Here is a 24,099-nt window from a genome sequence, read left to right on the forward strand (position 1 = left end):
GTTTCCTTTTTCTTTATAAAACAATGACTGTGCCCGTCTTATTATTGTTATTATTTTTTTTTTTTTGCAAAAATAAGCTACCTCCCTATACAAACCGTTAATGGTCTCTGGGCGGTTGTGTTGGAAGCAGTCTGGAGCAGTTCAGTATGAAGCCAGCTTACAATGTCTACTGCGAACTCACTGTAGCTGGTGATTGCAAAAACGGCCTATCGAGACAATCATGCACGATGAACAAATTTAGAGCGATCGTGGTGCTAATCAAATGTCAACGCAAGCAAGCCATGGCGTAGCTGCCAAATCGGCAGGTGTAAAGTGTTACATCGTCACCTACAGGTAGGTAGTGTAGGTAGTGATGAGCAGTTGATCCAGCTGTTTTCTGCGTGATGCTGGGTGAAGCGTGCCTTTACTTTGTTTTGTTTTGCAAAAAACTGAGCTAAAGCGTTTGGTTAAGTTGATGCTTACAGTCGTTGTATAATGCGTGTCGATTAACACATTGGTGGGGAATACATATTTTAGAAGCTACAGGATCGTATTATTTCGGCTCGATAGTCGCTTGCCTTGGAAGACTTTGGGAGTCCTTAATCAGGTTGTTGGATTGTTACTAAAAACCAACCAGTTTCCAAAACAAAAGAAAAAATAGATGAACTAATAACTTAAATAAAAGAAGTTCGTCCCTAAGTCTTCAAAGATTTAAGTCTCGTAAAATCATTAATTTACAGGCCAAGTCGAGAGATACTAGTGTTTCAAAAATGTTTCGGTTGCAGATTACAAAAAATAAACAAAACACTTTGCTAATCTCTGCGCTGGGCAAGTATTAGCTAGAATGCTTGAGATAAAATAAAAACAATGTTTGGGCAAAACAAAACATTTAAATTGTCTTGTCTCCGAATCCCAGCATTATGATTTCCTCATCAAAAAATATACGCTATCAAACGAATTTCTTGTTCAAATCTAAAACAGTAACAGATTAGCCAAAACAACAACTTTACAGCTCTTTGTTTGAGCTGTTTGTGTGGTTTCCTTTGATTGATAACTTCAATCGCGTCGTTCCAGCCGTCGACCGAAAGGAATGGCTTATTAAATTACCCACACGTGCCGCTGGAGCCTCCAGGAGAAACGGTTCTGGATAGAGCCTGGCGTGGCGGAAACCAGAACATATCCTTGAGCGTAAAGCCATTCATTTTCGTCTGTCCGAACATTGCTGGAGGAACATTTTGAACTGCAAGTGTTACGTCTCCCCATGCAAGCAGTGGTAGCTTTGGAGTGTCGGTTTACCGTACTGAACCACCACAGCCCAGCACCGTACGACATCCGACACGAACAAGGTGCAAATGTTCCAACCCAAATGTGGGTTTCGGGTAACACTTCCTACTGAGCATTAACGCTTACATTTAAATTATAGATGTGACGAGCTTGCTAAGAATAACAACTAAATACAACGACGAAAGAGAACGAGAACATTAATCGATCATTTGTTACATTTTATTCGCGCGCCTGTGTTGTGCTGAATCGTAAGGACAGCCGGCAGGCAGACAGAAACCTATCAGCAATTGGAAGCACCGTAATTGAAGAATTATAGTCTACCGGCACCTGTCCCGAGGTTTTGGCGGACAGAGCGCTACAGAGTGGATAACATGAGCAGGAAACGGTTGGTCGCCCCCTCGTCAAATGTCGATCCAATTCAATATCTGGGTCTCACTGCCTGTGTGTGTGTGAAGTAGTCGCTGAGTGGCTCGACTTTACCTCACCCGTTTATCAAGCAAAAGTTCGCCCCGGTGGTTAGCTTCCAGCCGGTGGTGACCTCCACGCTGGATCGGATGGGTGCGTTCTAGTGATCGTTCGTTTCGTTCGTTTTCAGCTCGATTGTATCCTGCTGGGCCAGGGCTCGGTTCAGGAATTTAGCCGTAACCTTCACCGTCAGCTCCCTACCTGTTGCAGTGCATTCGATTCTGGGCCAACGCATTCCCAGCCGGTATCGTTCCAATTCTACGCCAGTTCCCCAACGAGCATCGAGCACTAATGGCTCGATCGAGCAGGAGATCCCACTTCGGCGGCACGCGGCACCACGGCACAACACAGAAGTGTCAACCGTGTCGCTGGTGGTGATCATTTCGTAGTGACCGCGTCTCTCCAGCTACGGGTATCCTCCAATCGGTTATTCTTTTTTTGTTTTACCACGCTCCGGAACATAGAAATCGTGACCGAGCAGGCTGCATCAATTAACATACAATTAACTTCCCCGTTCTTGTTGCTTGGAGGGGTTCTGTTGTATGTGGTTGTGTCTTAACTTTCGGACTTAAGTCTCTGCTGCAAAACACCGCGCTCTTAGAGCCTGTGCATTCGCTTCCACATTCACTTACCGCCAATTGTTGCTGTCCCACGTTGCCCGGTGGTGAGAAATTGAATTCGAAAGCGACACTCGGCTTGCACACGCGGACGCGAAGGTCGTTGGTGCGTGAAAAATGCTGGTGAATCACTGAGACCTGCAGCTATTAGACAATCGTTTAGGAAGAATGCTGCTTCAAATGACACCGTACCCTCCGTCAAGTCGATTCCCATCAGCTGATGAGCAATCGAGTAAACTGTCACGTCTAATGTACTGGTCTTCTAAAGCAAACCCGTGCCGCTGCCGTTTTTCGGATGGCTGTTAAACGTTGCCCAGTGGAGCACGCGAACTACACACACAGTACGGTAATTGTACCACATTTATTATCTCTAGCGTGTTTGGAACTACTCACACACTCGCCTGCGGAGCGGTTAACGACGAGGTTCGACACTCATTTACTTCGATAATGGTTACTCGCGCTCACTGTATCATCCTTTCGCGCACGCCTCTAGCTCGCCACCTAGTACTACTACTGCTCGTAGCTTCTTTGTTGGAAAGGATATTTACAATGATGATTCAACCACAATCACTTACACTAGCACCTAACACGCGTAGTACTAGTATTTATCTGTTCCGTTTTCACTATTGTTGTTGATTTGCACTGCAGCTGCTGCTGGATCTTTGTGTGTATGTTTGTTTGCATGCTTGCTTGCTTGCTTGCTTTAATACTCAGCCTCAGGACACTGACACACAGACTGCCGTGTCGTGGACATTTAAATGCTCTATTATATCTCCTTTTAGTATAGTATCTTTACAACTGCTAGTAAACCAAATTACACGATGCCGGCAAACCGATGCACTAACGGAGATAAGTGACGAGGGCGACGGGGCTTTCGAGTGGAAGCGAAACTTTCTTGCTTAAGTACGAGTACGAGCAAATAAATAAATAGAAAGCTTTTACACTCACACACGGCTTCAACAATAACAATAGACAGAACTGCTGCCCGTTGCAACACTGCGCTGCACCGATGCGGATGGTATTACTGTAACGCATCGCTGTACCCACTGTTCACTAAACATCTATTCTACAACAACCACAAGATGTCAGGAAGATTACCTGCTTACATCTTATATGGTTTCTGTGCGCTAGCTTCGTATTATTTGCCCTAACTTTTTATCGATATATATCAAATCTCATTCAAACTCTGCCGACCCGATCTTCCTAACACAAACCTTATTTCAACCCGACCTAACCTTCTGCTACAATTTGCTCAACATGCTCGCATTGAACTATTTACACGAGTTTCCTTTATTTTGTGCGGGAGCTTTCAAACTACTGCCTGCCGATGCTTGCCCTCGTTTTGCTTTGCCTTTTGGGTTGATCGTCGTCCATAAACAGGACTCTACCTTGACACATGAGAATATATGACACATTAATTACGTTTAAGTACGGCTAACATAGACGAACAATCTTTCAGCGTGAAGGTTACGGAAACAGCGGTGCTAGGCCACCAGATCTGGAGAGCTTTCGGGAGAGCTAAACTACTGCTCAACTGATCCTGGCTTGCGTGATTCTTTTGTGGGATATCTCATACTCCTCTGCTGTAATAGAAATTTTACAGAGAGAGAGAATGCGTGCGTGTATATAAGAGAGCCTTTGAATGGTTAGTATTCCTTTACTTCCGGTACTTAAATTAGTGTTTCCCTTCCTCCATCGTTTCCAGTTTGATATATCGATACACCATTTTGATGCTCTAAAATACACCTAAAGCGTTGCTAATTCTGTTTTGTTTTTGTGTTTTGCATTCTTTCAACAATGATTGGCATAATAATATGTAAATATTGGATGCTGCTTTACAGATGTGTGATGCCGCTCAGGGCAAATGCTACTACACAATTTACCGTCCCATCCGAGGACGTAACGATGAGTAGAGGGTAACGCACGTGTAGGAATCGTCTAACACCCGAACCCTATCAATCTATCAAAGTTCGAAGATCGGCCCAATAATGCATGTGGCTTAGTGAATGTTGTACAAAAATCTCTTAAAACTGTTGGATCAGTCCCAACACTATTGCTGACTGCTGCTGCTGACTATAACTATTGTTTACTGTGTGTAAATGAGCGGAGTGCTTTGCTTTGTGAACCGGTCACAACGACATTCGCTACTGGGGGGCGTCGGGGCCTTTCCTGGAACCAGCCAGCCAGTGCCCAACACAACGGGACCCGCGACGTATCGAAATGTTTGCTTCCTATTGAATAAATCTGTTCCATTATACTTAATTCTTGCTTGGTTTAGGCCAAGGTTGTTGGCTCAGAAGTAAAATCATACTAAATGCTACCACAGCTAGTTAGGCGGGCTGTTGGAACAAACCCTCCTCCGGAGGACACTCGGAAAGGTTGGCATTACAGGTACACACACTGTACCGTTACAGCGGTGCTTTGACGAACATTGAACCCCTTTTCAAAACTGTCTCATAAAATTGACCATTTTAGATATTAAAAAAAAACAACCAAATCAACGACCATTGGTCGCTCTCTGGCGAAAGTGTTCGGTACAGGATTGAGGTTAGAGTTCGGTGCGCTTCGTGTACTACAAAACTCGATTAGGGAGTAGATATGGCAGTTGCAGTTGATTGATCGTTGATCATGTCGGTCGGATGATACTTCACTCCAGCTCCACTGTGGTGGTGGTGTGTTAGCCGTCGCGTAACAGTGGGTCCAGCTGAGAGGGGGCTCGCATCCACGCACTATACCAACCAGGCCTTGCCTCGGCAGAAGGATTGATTAGGGAGTATGAGTCGCACGGTTTCGCTTAAGCTGGTACCTGTGTATCGATTTCTCTGTGGATTATTTGTAAAAAAGCATAACAAAATTAAGAGTATGGCTCACGGCGGCAAATAAGCTGCAACTTACTTATCCTCATCATGCTCCTCGTGCTCGTGGTGCTGCATTGCTTCCGGCAGGAAAATGATCACAATTGCGCCAAAGATACACCAGGCCGTTAGTAGCGTCATCAACAGATGGACTTCGATTTTTGTCTATCGAAATAAAAACACACAGAAACGTTAAGATGCATCTAACAGGCTACACGATTAACGGTGTGCTACTTACCAGCAACGATAAGTATGGTGTCAGGACGAGCGCAAAACCAGCCGCCAGGTTACAGGCTCCGACACCGACGTTACGGATTGCGGTCGGATACAGTTCAGCCGTGTACACCGGCATAATGGTGTTACCGGCGCTGATGGTGAATTTACCTACAAGTGGAGGGTCGTTATTGTGTCAGTTTTTTTTTTTTTAATAAAAGACCTTCAAACAGTCGTTCTGTCTTATCGTCGATTCTTACCGATCATCACGAACGTGATTTTCATCGCCAACAACTCCGGTTTACCCTCGACGATGGCGGCACACAGGCAAGCAAGTGCGGCTGCAAAGAACGTCGCACAGAAGAGCCACTTTTTGCCGGTTCGATTGATGATATACATGGCCAGTGCGATGGCGGGAATCTCCACCAAACCAGCCAGTGCCTAAAGTGGGTAATGGTACGAAACAAATCAATGTCAAGTGAACCGAGTTTTGTACGGGAAGCGTTCGAGCAGTTCGAGTGTAATGCGGATTGCAGCCCATCAGGCGTGTAGCGAATATTTATAGCAAACCAACTGGATTTACACCGAACTACACGTACCCAACGCGGAATCGTGTTGTAAAATGAAACCTATAATTGATTTTCACCCACAAACCCCCCTCCCCTCTCCTCTCCTCCCTCAAATTGACCCTCAAAGCCCGAAATGACATACCGAGTTGAGATAAATGTTGCCGCCGAAGCTGTTCATGTTCAGTACCAATCCATAGTAGACGAGATTCATCGTGAACCAGATGCACAGGAAGCAAAAGGTCACCAGGCGAAGATACTTTGATCGGAACAGCTCGCAAACACCGGCTGCCGTTTCCTCCTCGTCCACCGGTGGCTTCAGCAGCTTGTCCAAATTGTCCGGTAGCGGGCGCTTGTTGAACGCGGCCGCCTTGCGGATGACTTCCTTCACCTCGGTAATGCGACCTTTGCACAGCAGCCAGCGGGGCGATTCGGGCAGGACGAACCTAAAATGAGCAAATTCCACTTTTAGGTCTGACTGTTTTTTGTGTGCGTTAGCCGTAGATGTTACGGTGATGTTTTACCGATGTTTTAAACAACAGCTCACGTAATTCCCGAACATATTTAGTGTTCTTAGCCCTACACTTTCTCTAACAGACTGCCGCATTTCCCACAAAAGCTACAGCCATTGCCAACCGACATTCCGATGTCAAACCACAAGCCATCGACCCGCGGTCGGAAGGATGCTTCACCAAGCACTAACCACTAATTACCAATTTGCAGTGGAAGCACAAAATTTCCCAACTCTGCGCTTCACATTACCTGCTCGCAGACAGATAGAGCATCGGGGTGTTCCTTTCACGTGTACCGGGGAGAAAGAGAAAGCAGCTCCTCAACTCCCTTTACCAACAGAAAAGCAAATGCCAAGCGTGAACCTGTGAGTGAAATTGATGTAAACATGGAAACGAGCCGAAGGTCGAAGCTATTTTCTACGCTTCACGTTGTTTGTCGTGTTGTGCTCGAACGACGAGGAATTGGAATTGTTTTGCAAGCTTTGCAGTTGGTGTGTCCATCTTTAACGGTGCTGACATTATTCGCACCAAGGACGGCGGGAAGCTAATCGAATTGGTTTTTATTTATTACTACAAAGGTCCCGTTTGCCATCCACAACACATCCTTGTCGCCAACAGGAACTAGAGGATTGTTGGGTATGGTTTGGCATCTCATTACTGGTGATGATTTTCAAGGCTTAATTAGCATTTTACTGACAGGCTGAAAGGGTGCGCAGCAAATGTATAGCACCACATGCGACACACACTCTTTGCGGGGCAAGACAGTGCAAAATACAAACAAACAAACACACTCCCCAACATAGAAGGAAGCAAACTATTTTAAGCAATTATTTAAACGCATGTTGTTTGCTTGAAGAGCTCGTGGGCGAGAGTACATTCTTTCCGGGCGAGCGTAATCTGATACGGACGTAAAATTAATGTGAACTCTGTGGTACGAGCAGCAACAGCAACCTGTTGCAACGGACAAGTTGGACGCTACGTACTGCTCATCGACCTTCAATGGTCTGTGAAATGGGACGTTTGCTTTGACAGGTGGTCCAGGTTCGTCAGTGGTTTAATTTATCACTAGCACTGCAGGATGAGCGAAATTCCACTCGCAAGAGGACGTACGTATGGGGTTATTCGCTTTCATTGCGTCGGAAAATCAAACACATCCAAAAAGAAGCAGATCATCGTTGCAGGGTGATCACTGCAGGCACTGAGAAATTACTTTTGATATCCTATATTGACCGTAAAGTGATTAACTTCATTACCACCCATTAACGTGGTTGTTGCTGACTTGTTAGATGGTCGGTTTTCATACATACATACCATAATAGGCACAGAAACACACCCGGCAGCCCGATGCACAGCTGCAGATTTCGATAGTCCTGCGTGAGGTACGCAATGCCGGAGATCATGATGTACGACACGGGCAGCGGGAACAGATTGTACATGCCGGCGATCGTTCGCCACTTGCCGTCCACGTACTCGATCGCCAGAATGAGCCCAGCGTATGTCACCGACACCGACACAATGCCCAGTAGCGCACGCAGCACCAGATAAAACTCGAACGAATCGGCAAAGTAGAGGGCTAATCCTGTGGATGGCAGCATAGAAAACAGCAGAAATTAGTAACACTCAGCAAACAGAGACGTTACACGATCCTTTCGTCTTACCAAATATCGACTGCAGGACGGCAGAGATGAAGAGCATCATTTTGCGGCCAAACTTGTCCGAAAGCACGCCGGACGTGATGCCGCCAGTTGCAACCCCGGCGAGGAAAAACATCTCGGCCACATTCTTCAGGTACTCCTTGTCGCAGACGAGATTCCACTCCGAGGACCAGGTGTTGCCGAGGTTGTCGTGCACGTCAAACTCCCAGGCGCTGCATGCAACCGTGTCGGTTACGTTCTTCGGCAGTGAAAAATTACTCTAAAATCGTTGTCAATAGTAAAGTTAGCTTTCAGTTACATCCTCAACCATTTTCTTCTCCAACTGTTGTACTATCCTTCCTATCCACGCCGTCTTATGCCCAATTGTTCTAATCCGCACCGCGGGGACAAAAACAATTTGCAAACAGCGGCATAGTACGGAGTACGGACAAACAACAAAGGGCGGAAGGAAAGCATTACACAGCCAGCATTTTCGCTACTTACCATCGACAGCTGGGCGCTCGTTAGCGCATTCCAGTCGTAATTCAGCATCCTGCAATTTTCCACCGAACTCGACACGTTCCGCCACCGGTCGATGGGGACGTCGTCTAGATGTGTCGGCCGTCGGCACCAGAAGCTTTTATCTGCTGCCTGGGACGGATTGATTATGCGCAACATTAACCGGAAATGGGACACCGTATGAATATTGAAACGGTTTCTTGGTTTGTCCCTGTCCTCCGAACTCGGGACGGGCGGGAGACGGATGGAGCAAAGTGGGAGAGGGGTGAGAGAGAAAGACAGAGAAAAGGCAGCAAGCGAGAAAGAAAAGGAGACAGGGCGAAACGCGCGGGCATTCAATTGGACTAATTATCGTGATCTGAATTCTTGGCATGCCGTAAATCTTTGTACCTGCTTTGATGGTTGGAAAAACGTGGCGATGGGCAAAAGTGATGGAGGGAAACAGGCAGTTGCATGGCTGTGGTATGCGGTCGTTTGAGGGACTTTTATCGGATTACAAGAGTGAACAACAGCACGACAGGATGGTAGTGAATGAAATTTGCTACTAATATTCTTCTTGCTTTGCTTCCATAGCGCAACAATCTTCTTCTTATATATCTGAAACTAATTGGTTCACCCACAGCAGGACAGTCAGTTCTCATTTCTTCCAATTGCTCTGATTGAATTTCCCAGAAAATTAAAAGGAAACTATTCTGCAGCTGGAGATTAAAAGGATATTGGAGATTTCTTTTCAAATCATTTCTTTGTCAATTAAATATCTTCATTCAGTTTGCCTTCTTTAACAGCCATGATGTTACTAATTTGTCTAAAGATAACTATTCTTTGCAGGATATGTCTGTGGGAAACAGTATGAGATATTTACGTTTCATTCCTTGGTTGGTGACTGTGGAAGCGAAGTCAGTAACACTGGTAATTGGTGTTGGTAAGGACTTACGTAGGAAATGAGGATCTATCTATCTAAGTTTGGATTTGGACATGGATTTTGGAACTAATGCTGGGATGCAATTATTTTCTGTTAGAACTTCTATCGTTGCCATTATCTCTTCCCTTGTTTTTTTTCTCTCTCTTTCTCTCTTTCGCATCTTGCCCATATCTCTCCATCCGTTGTATTCCCCATTTCTTTCCCAAAACCTACCTGAAACGTTGGTGAGTAGATGTGGAACGTGTTCGGCACCTGGAACAGGGAGAGCAGAAACGTCATCACGAACTGCCACTTGCCATAGTCCCCGATCAGTTCGCCGATGATGTCGCTTTCCTCGTCCGAGCTTTTACGCTTTTTCGCTCCCTTGGAGCCGCCCCCGTCACCGGCATTGCCCCCGCCCTTGCCGCACGGTTTACTGCTGGCCTTGTTGTTGCTGTTGCTGCTGTTGTTGTTGTTGATGCTTTTGAGCGGATTGGGGTGGCCGAGCGGGTGCGTTGCGGAGGGTGTCGGTGACGGGGTGGCGCTCGCTTTTCCCAGCATCGCGCTGGGACTGGTGGCCCGTGACGAGGGGTTCAGCGTGATGTGCATCCCGCTGCAGTCCTGTTCGGATTGGCCGGGCGGTGGGGACGGTTCGTTCGGGGAGGTGGTTTTAGATTTGAACATCTTCACTGCAAAGAAGGAAAACACACACACACGCACACAAGGGGGGAATAAATAGTTGATAATATTCGAAAGTATAATAATTTTGGAAAAATCTTGGGTGGTTTAATTTTTATTTCACGTATACACATCAAATAGTTTCGTTTCGTCACGAGAACCAAAATTCATTAACCCAGCACGAAGCACACGATACGATACACTTTGGTCGCTCCACTACTCAAGCCCCGAACGGTGGGTCAACGAGTTTTATCGCACGTGCTCGTGCATAATTTATCTGTGCCAATGCGCACTTAATCCCGATACCGTGCACGAACAGAGAGACCCATAGATAGAGAGAGAGAAAAAGAAACTACACATCTCCATTGTGATCTTCATGCATCTCACATCGAACACAACCAAGAATGGGGGAAGAATGAACAGAATGAACAGTGCACCTCTGTTTGCACTAACACGAGATGTCTTTGATGTTTTCACCTCTAACGTAAATGACGTCACAATTCGGCGAATTTCCACAAACAGCAACACTTTAACTCCTCGCAACCATCCAAACACGATCAAGTCTAACGCACAAATAACCGAATGGGTGTAACAGCGGCAATATTAAAACCTAAAATCAGTTATGTTATGTTACCACCTCCTCACAACCCGCAGCCCTGCCCCGTCAGATAGACATACCATACCGATGGCCTTGGCCTTGTCGAAGGAGAACAAAACGACTGCACTCGATTCGGTCATTCGATCGGCCGATCGGTTCGGGGACGTCAGTGGAGCACATTTTACGGATTAATTTTCAATTTATCGTAAAGTACGGGTCGAAACGAATTTGCCTTTTTTTAATGCTTTAATGTAGAGCCCACCAACGAAACTATTGGGTCAAAGTTGCATCTTCTAATGTGATTATTTCTAGCTACGATAGAAGCAAAAATCCTGCATTCAAATACAAACTCAGCGCTCGTTAAATGCCTTCAGGTCGGGCACAGGAACGAGCAAAGATGACGGATTATTATCAAACAAGCATTACATTGAAGTAAACCCTTTATGGTACTGAATCGCAAAAAAAACAACAATGTATGATTGTAAATTTAAATAATTTTACGATTAATCTCTCATAATCGATGTAAAACAACCCACCAGGCGCAACGAATGAACAATGGCGACAGGGCGTTCTGTAAGCCTGCAGCAATCACGACACCGTTAAAAAAGGTGCCATAAATGTAATTAATTCGAATTAATAATTCATATCGCACGTAATCTAAATAGCTCTCTCGTACCTCTCCCTTTCCACGCCCGGTACAAAGCGGTACACAGCAAATAAATCGTACTTGTAACCCTTCCCTTGTTTGTTCTCCATTGCCCTGCCGTTCGGAGCGTTGAAATAATGTTTCAATTAAGTCACGTTCGGTGAATCCATCAATCAACACGGCAATCCACTCGACTCGCTTAATAACGATCGTTTTCACCGATGAAGCCATCAATTATGATTCAGTATCAGCGTGTTGTATGGCGATGTACTCGTGCGGGGAAAAGAGTATAAAAAAACGTGCCAAATTCGACGATAAATAAAACCTTTAGCCGGTGTACAAACGAAGGCGACAGGGGAAAAATGCGACTTGTCACGCAATTGTACTCCTTTTTTTTCTCTCTCTTTCATCGCCGGAAATTACATCAAACAAACCGGAATGCTGTGCACACTGTTTGATTGACGTTTGAATGAACGACATTACGCATCGCGTCCATCCACCGACCGGGCCAACACTAATGGGAAGTGACACATCTTCAGAAGCACGGCCGGCACACGGTTAATCTCCATTCTTACGTCCATCTATCGCGTTCGGGGCGTACCCGGGCTGACCACTGGGGAAAGAGAAAAGGATACCCCACTACCACTGGCAGTATAATGCAGTTCCATTAATCTTGTGTGCGGTTTCAATCGCCGTTTCGCGATCGTTAGCGATCACAAGCAGCGCGAGCCCGCCCTATTTATGCAAATTCCGCAAACAAGTTGTAAGCGTTCAACTCAAGTGCGATCGGGGCGGGGTAGCAATTTGATTACAGCAGCCGCACAAATGGGAGGAGGTCGGAGGAGTTTGTCATGTTTGTTTCAGTGAAGCACATGTTTCCGCTGTTTTTTGCTTCCTTTCGTTTCGTTGCAAGGGGGTGCTTTTTTGTGTTGCATGTTGTGCCAAGCGTCAGAGCGTCATCCGAGTGGCTACAATGTTGCAACGATCGTAGATTGAAGCAGCTAAATATAATCATTAATGAGCGGGTGAGCTATCGAAAATACCATCACTGTGTAAGATACGAGCGTTTCAAGAGGTTGCTTTAGTTATTGCAAATGAGTACATGAGGAACAGATGTTTCTTTCACTGTAGCTTGATTCACATAAAAAGCTACATAAAAAGCAAAAAAAAAAACACATTATTCTCGAAATGTATTCAATTCAAATCAACTCGAAAGAAACACATGACAGTATCGACCCTTCATATATATCCCTTTGAATAAATATCTATCAATATGAAATTGAAGATCATCACTAATGTTTAAATATACTTTACCGTTTGCAGGTTACAAGGTAAACATTATTAAAAGGCAGAGAGCAAGCAAATCGGTGCGCAATGTTTGCTTTCACTCATCAAAATCAAAATCAAAGTGAAAATTATTCTTCTTTAATCCTTCTCGCACCCATACCCCCCCATCTGATGCCCACCCGTGATCATAGCGACAAAGTCATCGCATACCGTTTCTTCTTCAATCCCCCTCCCCCTTCTTTTAAATGCGCCACAACCCATTCAACCAGGATGGCCATGGACGCAGCATAATCGTAATAACCCGTCAAGCTTTCCAATCCAGCCGGCAGCCAGCCGAAGCAGGTTGCGCTCAGAATGTTGACTTTTAATTTGCTTTTCCTTCCAGGTTGTCCGCGGAATGGTATTCTGTGGCGGGCGCGATACACAGCTTACGCCACATCAAACGAAGCGTACGCAAGGAGGGAGCTGTGATTTTCCTTACACAAGTGTCACTGGCGGCTGCTTGCGGTTTTCAGTATCGCTATGTCAATTGCTACCTCACTCGCCGAGCGATGACTAAAGTTTTTCGCTCTAATTGAAAATGCGCCCGGTCGAGGTTGGAAACCCCAAGCGGTGGTAAACTAATGCTGATGCTTTCCTTAACGGCAGGGTTTGCTGGGACGTGTTGCTTAGTCTGGTGGGGCGACGTGCTAGCAGTTGAAAAAGTTGTTCCCTACCCCCCGCTGTATGAGGGGCAAGGAACAGGAGCAGAACTTCTCCTGTTCTTATTGGCCATACTCAAAGTGGGAAGGGGGGGGGGGGGGTCTGTGCTGCTAGCAGTTTCGATTAGTTTACCACAGCTACCGCATCGAAGGGTTGCCGCGCATCCTTTCGCGGGACATTTTTAATAAACATTCTGGTCTCGTCTCCGCTTCTAACCGAAACATTCCAACCTGTAACCAGCACGGCGTGTGACCCTGGCCCTCACAACACCGGAGGATCCAGAGAAACGTAAATAAATATCATCATTCCGTTCGTTTCGGTAAACGCCTAAACCGATTTGGTGAAATTTAGTTAGAAATCCATTAAGATGTGACTTTCTGGTTGTGCTAACCCGGTTCCACAGCACGGCAGGACGTCCCGACGTCGGGCTGCAATCATAGCCCAACATCAAACGGGAAGGAAAACCCCTCGTTTAACACACACACACACACACAACTGTCGAATCAAAAGTTCTGCAAAACCCCGTCTACGAAGGCAGGAAGGTCAGTAAGGACGCGCCAAATAGCGGTGGTTCTAGCAAGAATGCTTCTTCCGTACGAATCCGTACGATCTTCCTCTCCAATTTTGTCTGTGGGTGTGTCTTGGGGATGGTTGGAAAAGCCACAACCGCAACCACAGATAGGAAAGTAAAAAATGAAGCACACACACACACACACACACACACATTTTGCAATCTTAATCATTTCCGTCTCGCGTACGGCACGTCATTTCGCACCACCAAATGTTACCAAACCCTGCGGAAGTCCCAAGTGGCAACATTAACGTCTGGCGCTGGGTGCGAGCCATACCTTTCCAGGGCGCTCCTTCGTTGGTTCACGCGGGTACGTGACTTTTACCGAGCCCAAAGTTTGTCTTTGACCTTCCCTTGCCCCCCCTCTCCCCCACCTTAACCAACGGATCCCGAGGATCGACGATTTCCAGCTTGGGAAAGCGGTTTCACCGAAATATCGTTTACGAATTTGCATCGTGGGAAAGTTTTCCCGAGTGCGAAAGAAAGTGTAGCAATACCATACCGCTAGCAGCACAATTTTGAACTTTCTCGATTTGCGCGAGTACCATACGCGACGGCACGTTTCGGCCAATTCGGCGAGTGTAACTGAGTGGCAAGAGAGGGCACAAAACCGTACGCCGGTTACAGTTTATCATTTTAATGTCGTGCCGGGCGGGAGGGAAGAGGAGGGCTTGGTTCATCCGGTTGGAGATACAATTTTGAAGCGTGCTTTTGGCTTTCAAACAACTACTTGCTGAAAATTCAATGCATGTCAATGACAGTGGATGGAAAACAGATTTCTTCTATAAGGAAACGTTTAAAGTAATTTTTGCTGCGACAAGAGTGAAATAAATCAAACGAGAACATTATTGAGAACATTACAGGGTTTGCCAGGAGTTCTCATAGCTGTGGGACACTTTATTGATTCTTTCTTACGCGAAATAAACTTAATTTAATGGGAATTAAACTCTATAGCACCCTTGTCGGACAAATCCAATGGGAATTTCCAAGGAGTTTGTCCAAAAAGGGTGCCATAGAGTCCAATTTCCATCACATGAACTTCACTGCCCATAAGAAAGAGTCAAGGAAGTGTCCCACAACTATGAGAACTCCTGGAAAACCCTGTATTAAGCGAATCGTGTAATAGGGGTGAATTTAAGCATCAGATAGTTCTGGTCACACAGCTTCAATTATTCCTCTGAAGTCATTTTCTGTCCTCATTCTTCATCTCAAGATATTGGAAGTCCTTAAGGCCGGGCTACATTGATCGTACTCCCAAGTGTAATTTTGATTTTCACTAGCGCATCTGGCGGCGGCTGGTGGAAGCTTTTTTTGGTCGTCGGGGGAATGGTCGTGCCGGATCTCAAATTTAAGTAGTTTTTTAACCGTTTTTCGATGCGAAAACGGCTGGAATACTTGCACAACATATTTATGTACCAATTACAAAGCTTTCTCAGTCCAGTTAAAGTGAAAAACATGGAAAAATAACGTATTTTCTGGAGCAGTCCCAAATTGTTTGGCAAAATGCTTCGGTCAGCCGCCGCCAGATGCGCTAGTGAAAATCGAAATTACACTTGCGAGTACGGTCAATGTAGCCCGGCCTTTAGAGAGGTTCTTAAGAGGTCACATGCTCTACTCATTGATACACATCTGATGTAGGGTGTATCAGAAATCTTAAAACTTAAATTAATACTTCAATTCATTGACTCATATCAGCTAAACTAATACATTGACGATGCTCCTGCTACTTGGTTTTAAAAGTCATCAACAACTAATACCTGTTTTTTTTTATAATTATATGCAGTGTCTCTAAACAGATGTCAATCGTTGTAAATACTCAATTAACAATAATAGAATTAAATTATACTTATATATTAAGACTATTTTGCTGCATATCAGTGCGTTCAACTTGCGCTGGTCTATAGCTGGAAAGTTCACAAACTGAAATCCAAACTAACCAGCTGGGTATTCCCGCAGCAGGGGCAGCAACCTGATATATTCACGAAATATACACACAACAGCAACGAAAAAAAAACATCTTCTTGCCAACACCACCAGCGAGCAACGGGGATCTGTTGTGAAAGTTGAGAACGCTCGGCTAGTTGAGTTAGTTGCAAAGTTTGATTTATGATGGCCCCGCAACGATACCGATACCACGAATGAACACCGACACCGACGACCGAACCCGCGGTTACGCGGTTTGATGGATATCGTTTTATCCAGTTGGCCATAAATTTGGAAAGCGTACGGATTATTACCTCTTTTTCGGTAAAAGGAGCTTCCCTCGGGGGTGATGTGGATGTGGCTAAGAGCAGTGCGCCATAAAGTGGCACTCTTGCCAGAAACGGCTCTTTTGTTGATTAAATTTCACCCGTGAAGTGATGTGAGTGGGCAATGGAGAAATTTCATTAAAGTTTAATTTCGTTTAAAATGATTCTTACCCTTCATTAAAAGATATATTGCCTTACATGTAACGCAGCATCCTAGTGCGGCTGTTACATCAAAACACACACTCTCTAATCGATTCACAAAACCCACAAACAGGACTAAATCCTAGAAATACTAACCGCCCGACCAACCGACCTTCCAACAGCTGTCCTTTTCTCGAGTGCTTCCACATTGGGGAATGCAACAGTTTTGCTGTCGGTTGACTTCATTCCGGGCGGAAAACATCATCATCCTACTCGGTGACGCTGGAACAAGGGGAAGGCGAACACTAATCGCTAGCAGGGCGGGAGGCAGAAGGGTTTGCTGTTTTACGAAAGGTCAGTTATTTCCGTGTTGAGGCAGCCCCGATAAAACGGCAGCCAGTGTGAGAACAGCTAGAGCAGGGAACATCCTTCGCAGTCTTCGTTGCTCTCGGGAGATGACGTTCTAAGGCGCATCCACTCATCCAACCTACCGTGTGTGTGTGTGTGTGTTTTGTTCCTCCACGTACAGACCAGTCGATGGACTTAGTCGATGGACGATTGATTGATTGATTGGCTCATCGTTCGCCCCGCCGGACGCTATTCTCGTCTCCCTGGGCGGGAGTGAGAGTGACATTAAGGATGAACGTCCGTCCTTTCCGATGTACGAACGGTGGACCGGATATACGTTTATGATGCTTCAATGCGGCATGACCTTCTACTGGATGCACAAACTGTTGAACAAACACATACAAACACACACACATACAGAGCGAGACGCTTCAGGTTGATGCTCACTTTCATCAACCAGGGCAATGGTTCATACATTGGCCACCTTCTTTCTGGTTTATAGCACATGTCAGTTGGTATTACGTGCACCGAGACTGAGAAGAGCAGCAGCGCTAGAGAGCAAACGTTTAAAATACTGTTGCAAAATAAAAGCCAATAGAAAGTGTCCTTGAACAGTGTTGGACAAACACATCCGATGGTAAATAAATATCGTCCAAGCTCGGTGGACGTTCGAGGCGTGCAGTTATCCGATGTGGCACACGCACACACACACACACATACAGATGCACTTACAGACGCAGTGATGATCCTTAAATCTTGCTCTACACTTTTCATTACAAATCTCCCTTTCCAAAGGAGGGTATATTTCAATTGACAGCTTCCCCGAGAAGGGTCGACGACAGGCGACCGAACGCTTTAAAATGAAAGGAAATGGGAATAAATTATTACATCCACCATGCTGGGCGTTGAAGGGCAGCCTCAAAATGGAGCAATAAAATTGTTGTTTGCCGTTTGGTTGAAAATAGATTCCACTGTGCTGTGTATGTTTGGTGAGCTTTACCGATTCAATCCTATTTTCAATTCTGCCCACCCTTTCCCCTTTTTGAAACGAGTCAAAGTCAAATCGTCTGCTGGTTTGCTATGACTCAATCCTGCCAGTCGAACGCTCTTGCAAGGACGGCCCTCTCGGACAGTCGCCATTCCGGGCAATCGAATTACATTTCAGCAAAAACATGCATGCCTAACTCGGGGGAGGATGATGGGACACGATCCTAAAACGGTTCGGTGAGTTGATAGGTTTATCGGTTTTTGATACCACTAAATCTCGGCGCCCAAAAAGACCCCACATTGAACCTTGTTGGATGTGGGTGCATAAGGTGGAAAAATCGCTTTTAAGGGATTAGGGGTAGAATAATTTTACAGATCCCAATGTACCCTTTGCTGCATGGTACAGTTTCAGGAAAGGACAACGTAAGTAACCCATATATGTATGCTATCCGTAGGCACGACGTGCGAATGCGCTGTTTTTCAAACCACATAAAGCCTAATTTCCCAAACAAGTAAACTCTAGCGACTTTCTGTTGCTTTTATGCAACAGTTTTCTGTTTCACTTCGCCCTAGCATAGCGCTCAACACGCACGAAAATGAACCTCCAGCAGTATCACCAAACCGTAGCCACATCAACAGATATCATACGACTGTCGCTCCGGTTTTGCTGCCCCAATCCAATTCCAAACACAGGCGGAAAGTGGAGAGAAAAAGAAAACTTTTTAATCAACTCCTAACGGACGGGGCTGCATTACGCCTGGGTACGAATCGCTCCGAGCACCTGTTTTCCCGTGCCAGGAGACAACTTCAAATCACCAACAACACAGGGAAGTAGAATGCCCTGCCTAGAAGGGATGTTCAAGGACATGACAAAACTATGCAAATGTTTTGCTTCTCGGCTGAAGTTTTCACTTTGAATATTGACAGCAGCTGTCCGGAGACTGCGGGCGGTAACCCATCATCGCGCACTACCGGGCACTGGGTTGGGTTACAGGATCCTTTATTTTCGCTTTCGATTCGCTTCATTCCTCTCGTTCATCTCGTTCGTGTGGTTTGATGTGTTTGATAATTTTTACACACACACACACCGGCGCGCACGCTTTTGAAGAAAGAAAAACTCATCATTGGGCATCGAACAGCGGCGCGTCTGTTTAATGTTCGCCATGGTACAGTTTTAAAGTGGAAAAAATCGCAAGACGCGCTTAGTTGCTTCGGTCGACTTGGGGCTGTCTGGCAGATGAAATTTGCATACTAATGGATGGTGTTCAAGTGTTGCGAATATTATTACCACCACCGATTGCGGCCTAAGCGGTGTATCGTTTGAGTGATTTTCTCCCATGCCATTGGTTTTTCTTGCTTTCTTGTTTGAATTTGACCTGCCAGAAGTTCGACCTTCCCTCTTTTGTTAAACGGTCGTACCCGTGTTCTCAAGTGGACCAAAGCCGTTACCTCACAGCTGTAGGAACAGCAGCGGGGAACGGTTATGGAAATTCGAACGAAATAGGTATTTTATCGTAGATTATTCATGAGCATTTTGCAGCGTACTTTTTGTCGCGCCGACCGGAACCGCCGGACGCCTTGTGCAGAAACTTTTCTCCCGGCGACCTGGGACGAGATTGACAAGCAATGTTGGTGCGACCGGGCAAAAGTTTTTCAATCGGAAGGGTATTTTGAATTTTTGAATCATTCTCATCAAGAACCAGTCGAGGTGTAAAAGATTGATAAATCATTGGCCAAATTATTGGCCTTGAAAATGAAACCCGTCGCTGGGTGGTACATCTTTCCCGTTAGTAGTATGGTTACTTTATTATAGTAAAGTACTGTAATTGCATTGATTTACGAAAAACACATCTCGCGGCTCAGTGAGCTGGAGAAAAGGTATTTATTTATACACACATTGATTGTTTCTTTTAACATGTAAATCGATTTCCTGGTTCCATTAGCGAACTCTTTTTATAGCCTTGACTGTGCCACTGTCTAATGAAGATAGAGGACGACCTTACCGCAAATGAGGTTCATGTTTAGGGTAATAAATAGCAAGCTGATAACACGGTTAATCGGCTATTTAGTCTGAAATCTTTTTGGAGCCAATTTTAGAAACATTTCTTCCAGCAAATCATCGGCTGTAGCTCTTGCGAAGTGCTGTGCTATCAATGGCGCTTTACTGGGGCGTTTTGTTATTACATTTCTAACGCGCAATCGAAAGACAACATCCCTTTCGTGAGAATCAAGCCAAAAAAACCGATTCTGATTTTAAATATGCCCTAATGACGCGTTGTAAGCTGTCGTATCAACAGTCATAACATGTGGTCGGTTACGCATGTAACGCATCGTGTACGAATCATAAACGTTGAAGTTGGATGGCACGTGCCTGACAGCTATTATCAAACAACGGTAATTGACTTGTTTCACCATACTACACTTGTAGTTTGTTCAAGAAATAGTAAACCTGTTTGTTCGTGCGTGTGTGGCGAGGGGCAAAGGGCGCATTAGAATGAGAGTGATTAAACACATGGCTAAGCAATGTAGGCAATTTAATATTCAAGAGAAACGATTATCCATAACACATATGACAGAAGATACTGCTCGCCAGTTGTTGTTAAATTCATACTTTATGGATGTGATGCAATTGCCCTCAGTTTCGCAGATCTGAACCACAATTAGTGAATCAAACATTAAATATTTTACGTTCATCGTTGTTTCGTTATCGTTTCGTACTTTCAACGAAATTTGCAAGATCGTTGAAATGAAAGAGATGACAAATAATCAAGCGTATTAAACTATCGAAACGATTTCTGATGGTCAATTATGAGGAAAAACATCTACTCCCCTAACGTTCATAAACGATCCGGTAACATCGTCGAACAACTTCGTCGAACGTGGTGATGGTTACGTTTTCCCTACTGTATCCTCTACTCTGCCACCAACTATCATCACGTAAATCTAGGAAAATTGTTTTTGGCGTCCTTTCATATCGCTCTTTATCTTACTTTCCGGTGCTAGAACCACAAAATGTTCCTTGTCCCCTTGCCCTAACGCTACAAAGATGTGTACACCAAAGCGGAGGAAATAACACGCCCATAACCATTTCCCAAGCAGATACGTGTAGAGCCGTCCTGAGCGAGCATCGGAGGGGCGTTTAAGGCGTCATTCTACCGTGTAGCAGCATCGGGCCGCATCGTCTGAAAAGCAATCCCACTATCAGATCAGATGCGAGATGAGCTTCGATCAGCCGGGCTCGGAATCCAATCGAATCAATGTCAACGGGCGCGATGTGTGACGATGGAATTTGCTGCACGATTTCGCAAAGCATGCGACTCCATTACGCGCACCCGCGGGTTTGTTGAGAAATGCTGTAGAGCTTACACCGGGGCTGGCGTACGACATAATCCCGCCTACCCTGTTGTCGATCCAACCTACCGGTGTCGTATCGGTAAAGTTCGTTAATATTTAGTGCGTGACCTTGGGCAAACCTTTCCACACCGTGTATTTCCTGCTTCGCTGGTTGCCTGCTAGATGACACTCCCATCAAAACGGGAGGACGAGCCCCCAAAAAGCACATCACGCCAACACGGAGCACACATGAAATAATGTTGTAAAAATATGTTTGCCTAACACGTGCGTGATGGCGTGTGCACGGCGGCGCGCTGCTTACAAAACTACGACCCAACGGCGTCGTAAACGTTCGGGCTGAAAGCGCTTCCGGGATGCTGAGGGCGCGTGTCGTTATCTTCATCAAATTCTCATTTCGTGGACGCAACAGTAGATCAATCTGCTAACGATTGGTTTGTGCAGAACGGGGGCGAGGGTAATGTTCGCAATATGTGCCAGCTGTTTTTGAGCGACACAAGCGACCGAATGTTCTGAATCTTCTTCTTTGTCAGCACCGAGGTTACAGCTTATTCTACCCGCACAATGATAAGCTCATCAAGTCAACATATTGTCTGATTTTCTTTTATATTAATAGAACGTTATGCGAACATGTGAGACGAGCTGTGGAGTGCATATGGCCATGTAATTCCGCGAAAAATGTTAACCCAACAGATACGGTAAACTCAATTTGAATTTAATTTTTGATTTCGCTCGATGTAACATAATTTACATTTGCATTGCAAGATGTGGCTCGGTAGCGAAATGAATATTAAACTAATGAACCAGCAGCTGTCGAGGTATGTATGTATGTTTGCAAGACGAGCGAATAAAATGAGAATAATTTAAAAAAATCATCATCAGGAAAGAAGTCAGCACTGATTGCTTTCCGACATTCAATCCATCTTTTCTGCGTAGATCCTCTACATTCCTTTCCAACTACATGTGTGCCGTACGAATTTTCACAACCCCGCCGATTGCTAACAGAGGGGTCACGAAGGAAACGGTTCTTAACGCGAACGGTGGACTAACTGACTGACGGACTGCCTCTATGCCTGGCTGTCTGGATTGACAGATAAATCATTCTAAGATTCGTGGGACGAGTGCTTCCCAGCAGATAGATACACCAGCAGACGAATAGGGTGGATGAAACGGTACTGATGAACCTATACTAAGCAGCAAGGCGGTACCTTGAGTTGTCAATGTCTGACTGATAGGTCGCGTTCGACGGTGGATCCGGCGAGCTGCTGGTGGTGGTGAATTGAAATAAAAATTTCCTTTGATTCGTTTCGTTCTTTTCGTTTGCTTTCTTAGATGGCTCTGGCTCTGTGTTTCCCTCTCCCTATTTAGAATGGAGACGCCTGGTAGATGACATTGCCAGCGAACAACCAAAAACCAATCTAAAAGCCTAAAAGTTCCAAACAAAAAGAAACTTGTTTAAAATTCTCCGAACCAATAGCGAAATGGGCCGCTTGAATGTAGTGCGAAATGGTAAAAAGCGTCAATAAACTAACAGTACATCTGTTTGGAAAACAACTGACCGGAAAATGCAGTGCCAGTGAAGCTACTGAAACGATAAGCACCAGGAAAACTGTGCCCGGCTGTAACGAGGTCAGGGATTGAGACGGATTTGCATCTGTTTTGGGGGGGGGGGGGTCAAATCAGTTACATTTATTTGCTTCAAATCCGAACCTTCCCGCTTCAGCCATGTGGAAATGAACAGCTGCAATACTCTACCACGGTTATCTTGAGACGAGAACACTGTACTGTCTTACGGTTCGAGTTTCTCTTCCGCGCTGGCAGACTTCACCGGTTGCAAATTCAAAATTTGCTTCACTGACTTCAAGCTCAGCTCGGTGGCTGTGGTCCGTTTGCGATAGTGACAGCGAGTTGGAATTCTGCTCCCTCACTGATCACCACTGCCACCGCTTGCAAACGACAAACTGCTATCGCTTACAAGCATTTGCCCGTTGGTAAAGGGGAGGCAGTAGTAACGCAAGCATACAACTGTTTGGAATCGTTTAGGAAATTCACCAAACGTTGCAGCATTATTCGGTAAGGAAGCCCGGTAAGAAAGCCAGGCGCCCCCGGGGGGAAGTTGTCCTTCACGTGATGGTGTTGTTTGAAGCCACACACACACACACACACACACAAACGCATACACCGGTAACGAGATGCTGTCGTTGTAAACGCTTTCCGTTGAGGTACACAATTTATCTAATGGCGAACCGAAAACGTACCACCAGCATAGGGAAGAATGGAAATGCCATGAAATAACGTCCCTTTCGACTGTCCCTTGTGAGCGTGGAGGGAATGCTAGATATGTATCCTTTTTGAGGATGTCCGGTTGTTTGCGTGCGTGTGTGTGTGTGTGCGGGCACCTGTACATGCGCTTGCACAAATTCTTGTGAAGCAAAATGAAGCGTAACGATGGGGAACAGGATAACAACAGCTAGTGATGCATTTTCTTCTGCACGGTTGCTTTGATGCTTTCCGTGCGTTTAGGAGCGATAGCTTACATAAAGAGAGAGAGAGAGAAAGGAGGAAAGAGAGAGATGGGAGGGGGGAAGAGAGACGCTTTGAAAGGGAATAGTAAAACAGATTAACAGGATACAATAATAAGATGTCCTTATCAACGTCAAGTCAGTTGCTGCGAGCGATTTGTTTATGCTATGTGTGTTAGTACGAGTCACTCTTTCCACGTGCAAACATGTGGCATGCTGCGCTCTAATGAGCGATGTATTTAAAAATTGATAAGGCTTGTTACTCAATTTACCACACTTTTTTGTTTTAGCTTTTGTTGCGTTCTATTCAAGACACACTTAAATGCTGTAAAACATCATTATCTAGCAGAAAAGCATCTTTTTCCCTTCGTCTCTTTGAATGTAACAGGCTCTTAGGTGTTAGCACACAAGAATACCTCTTTCAGAACGTTTTGATTTATTTGATAGACACGAACTATCATCCGCAACACATTT

General features: G+C 45.3%; 1 protein-coding gene across 8 annotated transcripts in view; it reads right to left on the minus strand.

The window, feature by feature from the left end:
* Positions 1-2,687: 2,687 nt before the first annotated feature.
* The window catches only part of LOC120948365 (organic cation transporter protein), a 35,037-nt gene continuing 13,625 nt past the window's right edge, over positions 2,688-24,099 (minus strand). For 7 of the 8 annotated variants that reach the window (XM_040364608.2, XM_049606862.1, XM_040364607.2 and 4 more), the window contains 9 exons: positions 9,780-10,234; positions 8,630-8,776; positions 8,150-8,405; positions 7,803-8,070; positions 6,125-6,425; positions 5,674-5,854; positions 5,439-5,584; positions 5,241-5,365; positions 2,688-5,167 (listed from right to left, as the gene is read on the minus strand). In XM_040364608.2, coding sequence (XP_040220542.2) covers positions 5,140-5,167; positions 5,241-5,365; positions 5,439-5,584; positions 5,674-5,854; positions 6,125-6,425; positions 7,803-8,070; positions 8,150-8,405; positions 8,630-8,776; positions 9,780-10,234 — 1,907 coding nt within the window. In that variant the 3' untranslated portion in view covers positions 2,688-5,139. The remainder of the gene's footprint in view (positions 5,168-5,240; positions 5,366-5,438; positions 5,585-5,673; positions 5,855-6,124; positions 6,426-7,802; positions 8,071-8,149; positions 8,406-8,629; positions 8,777-9,779; positions 10,235-24,099) is intronic. The other variant, XM_040364610.2, reaches the window with a different exon arrangement.

Source organism: Anopheles coluzzii, chromosome 2, assembly GCF_943734685.1.
Source record: "Anopheles coluzzii chromosome 2, AcolN3, whole genome shotgun sequence".
Classification (NCBI taxonomy): domain Eukaryota; kingdom Metazoa; phylum Arthropoda; class Insecta; order Diptera; family Culicidae; genus Anopheles; species Anopheles coluzzii.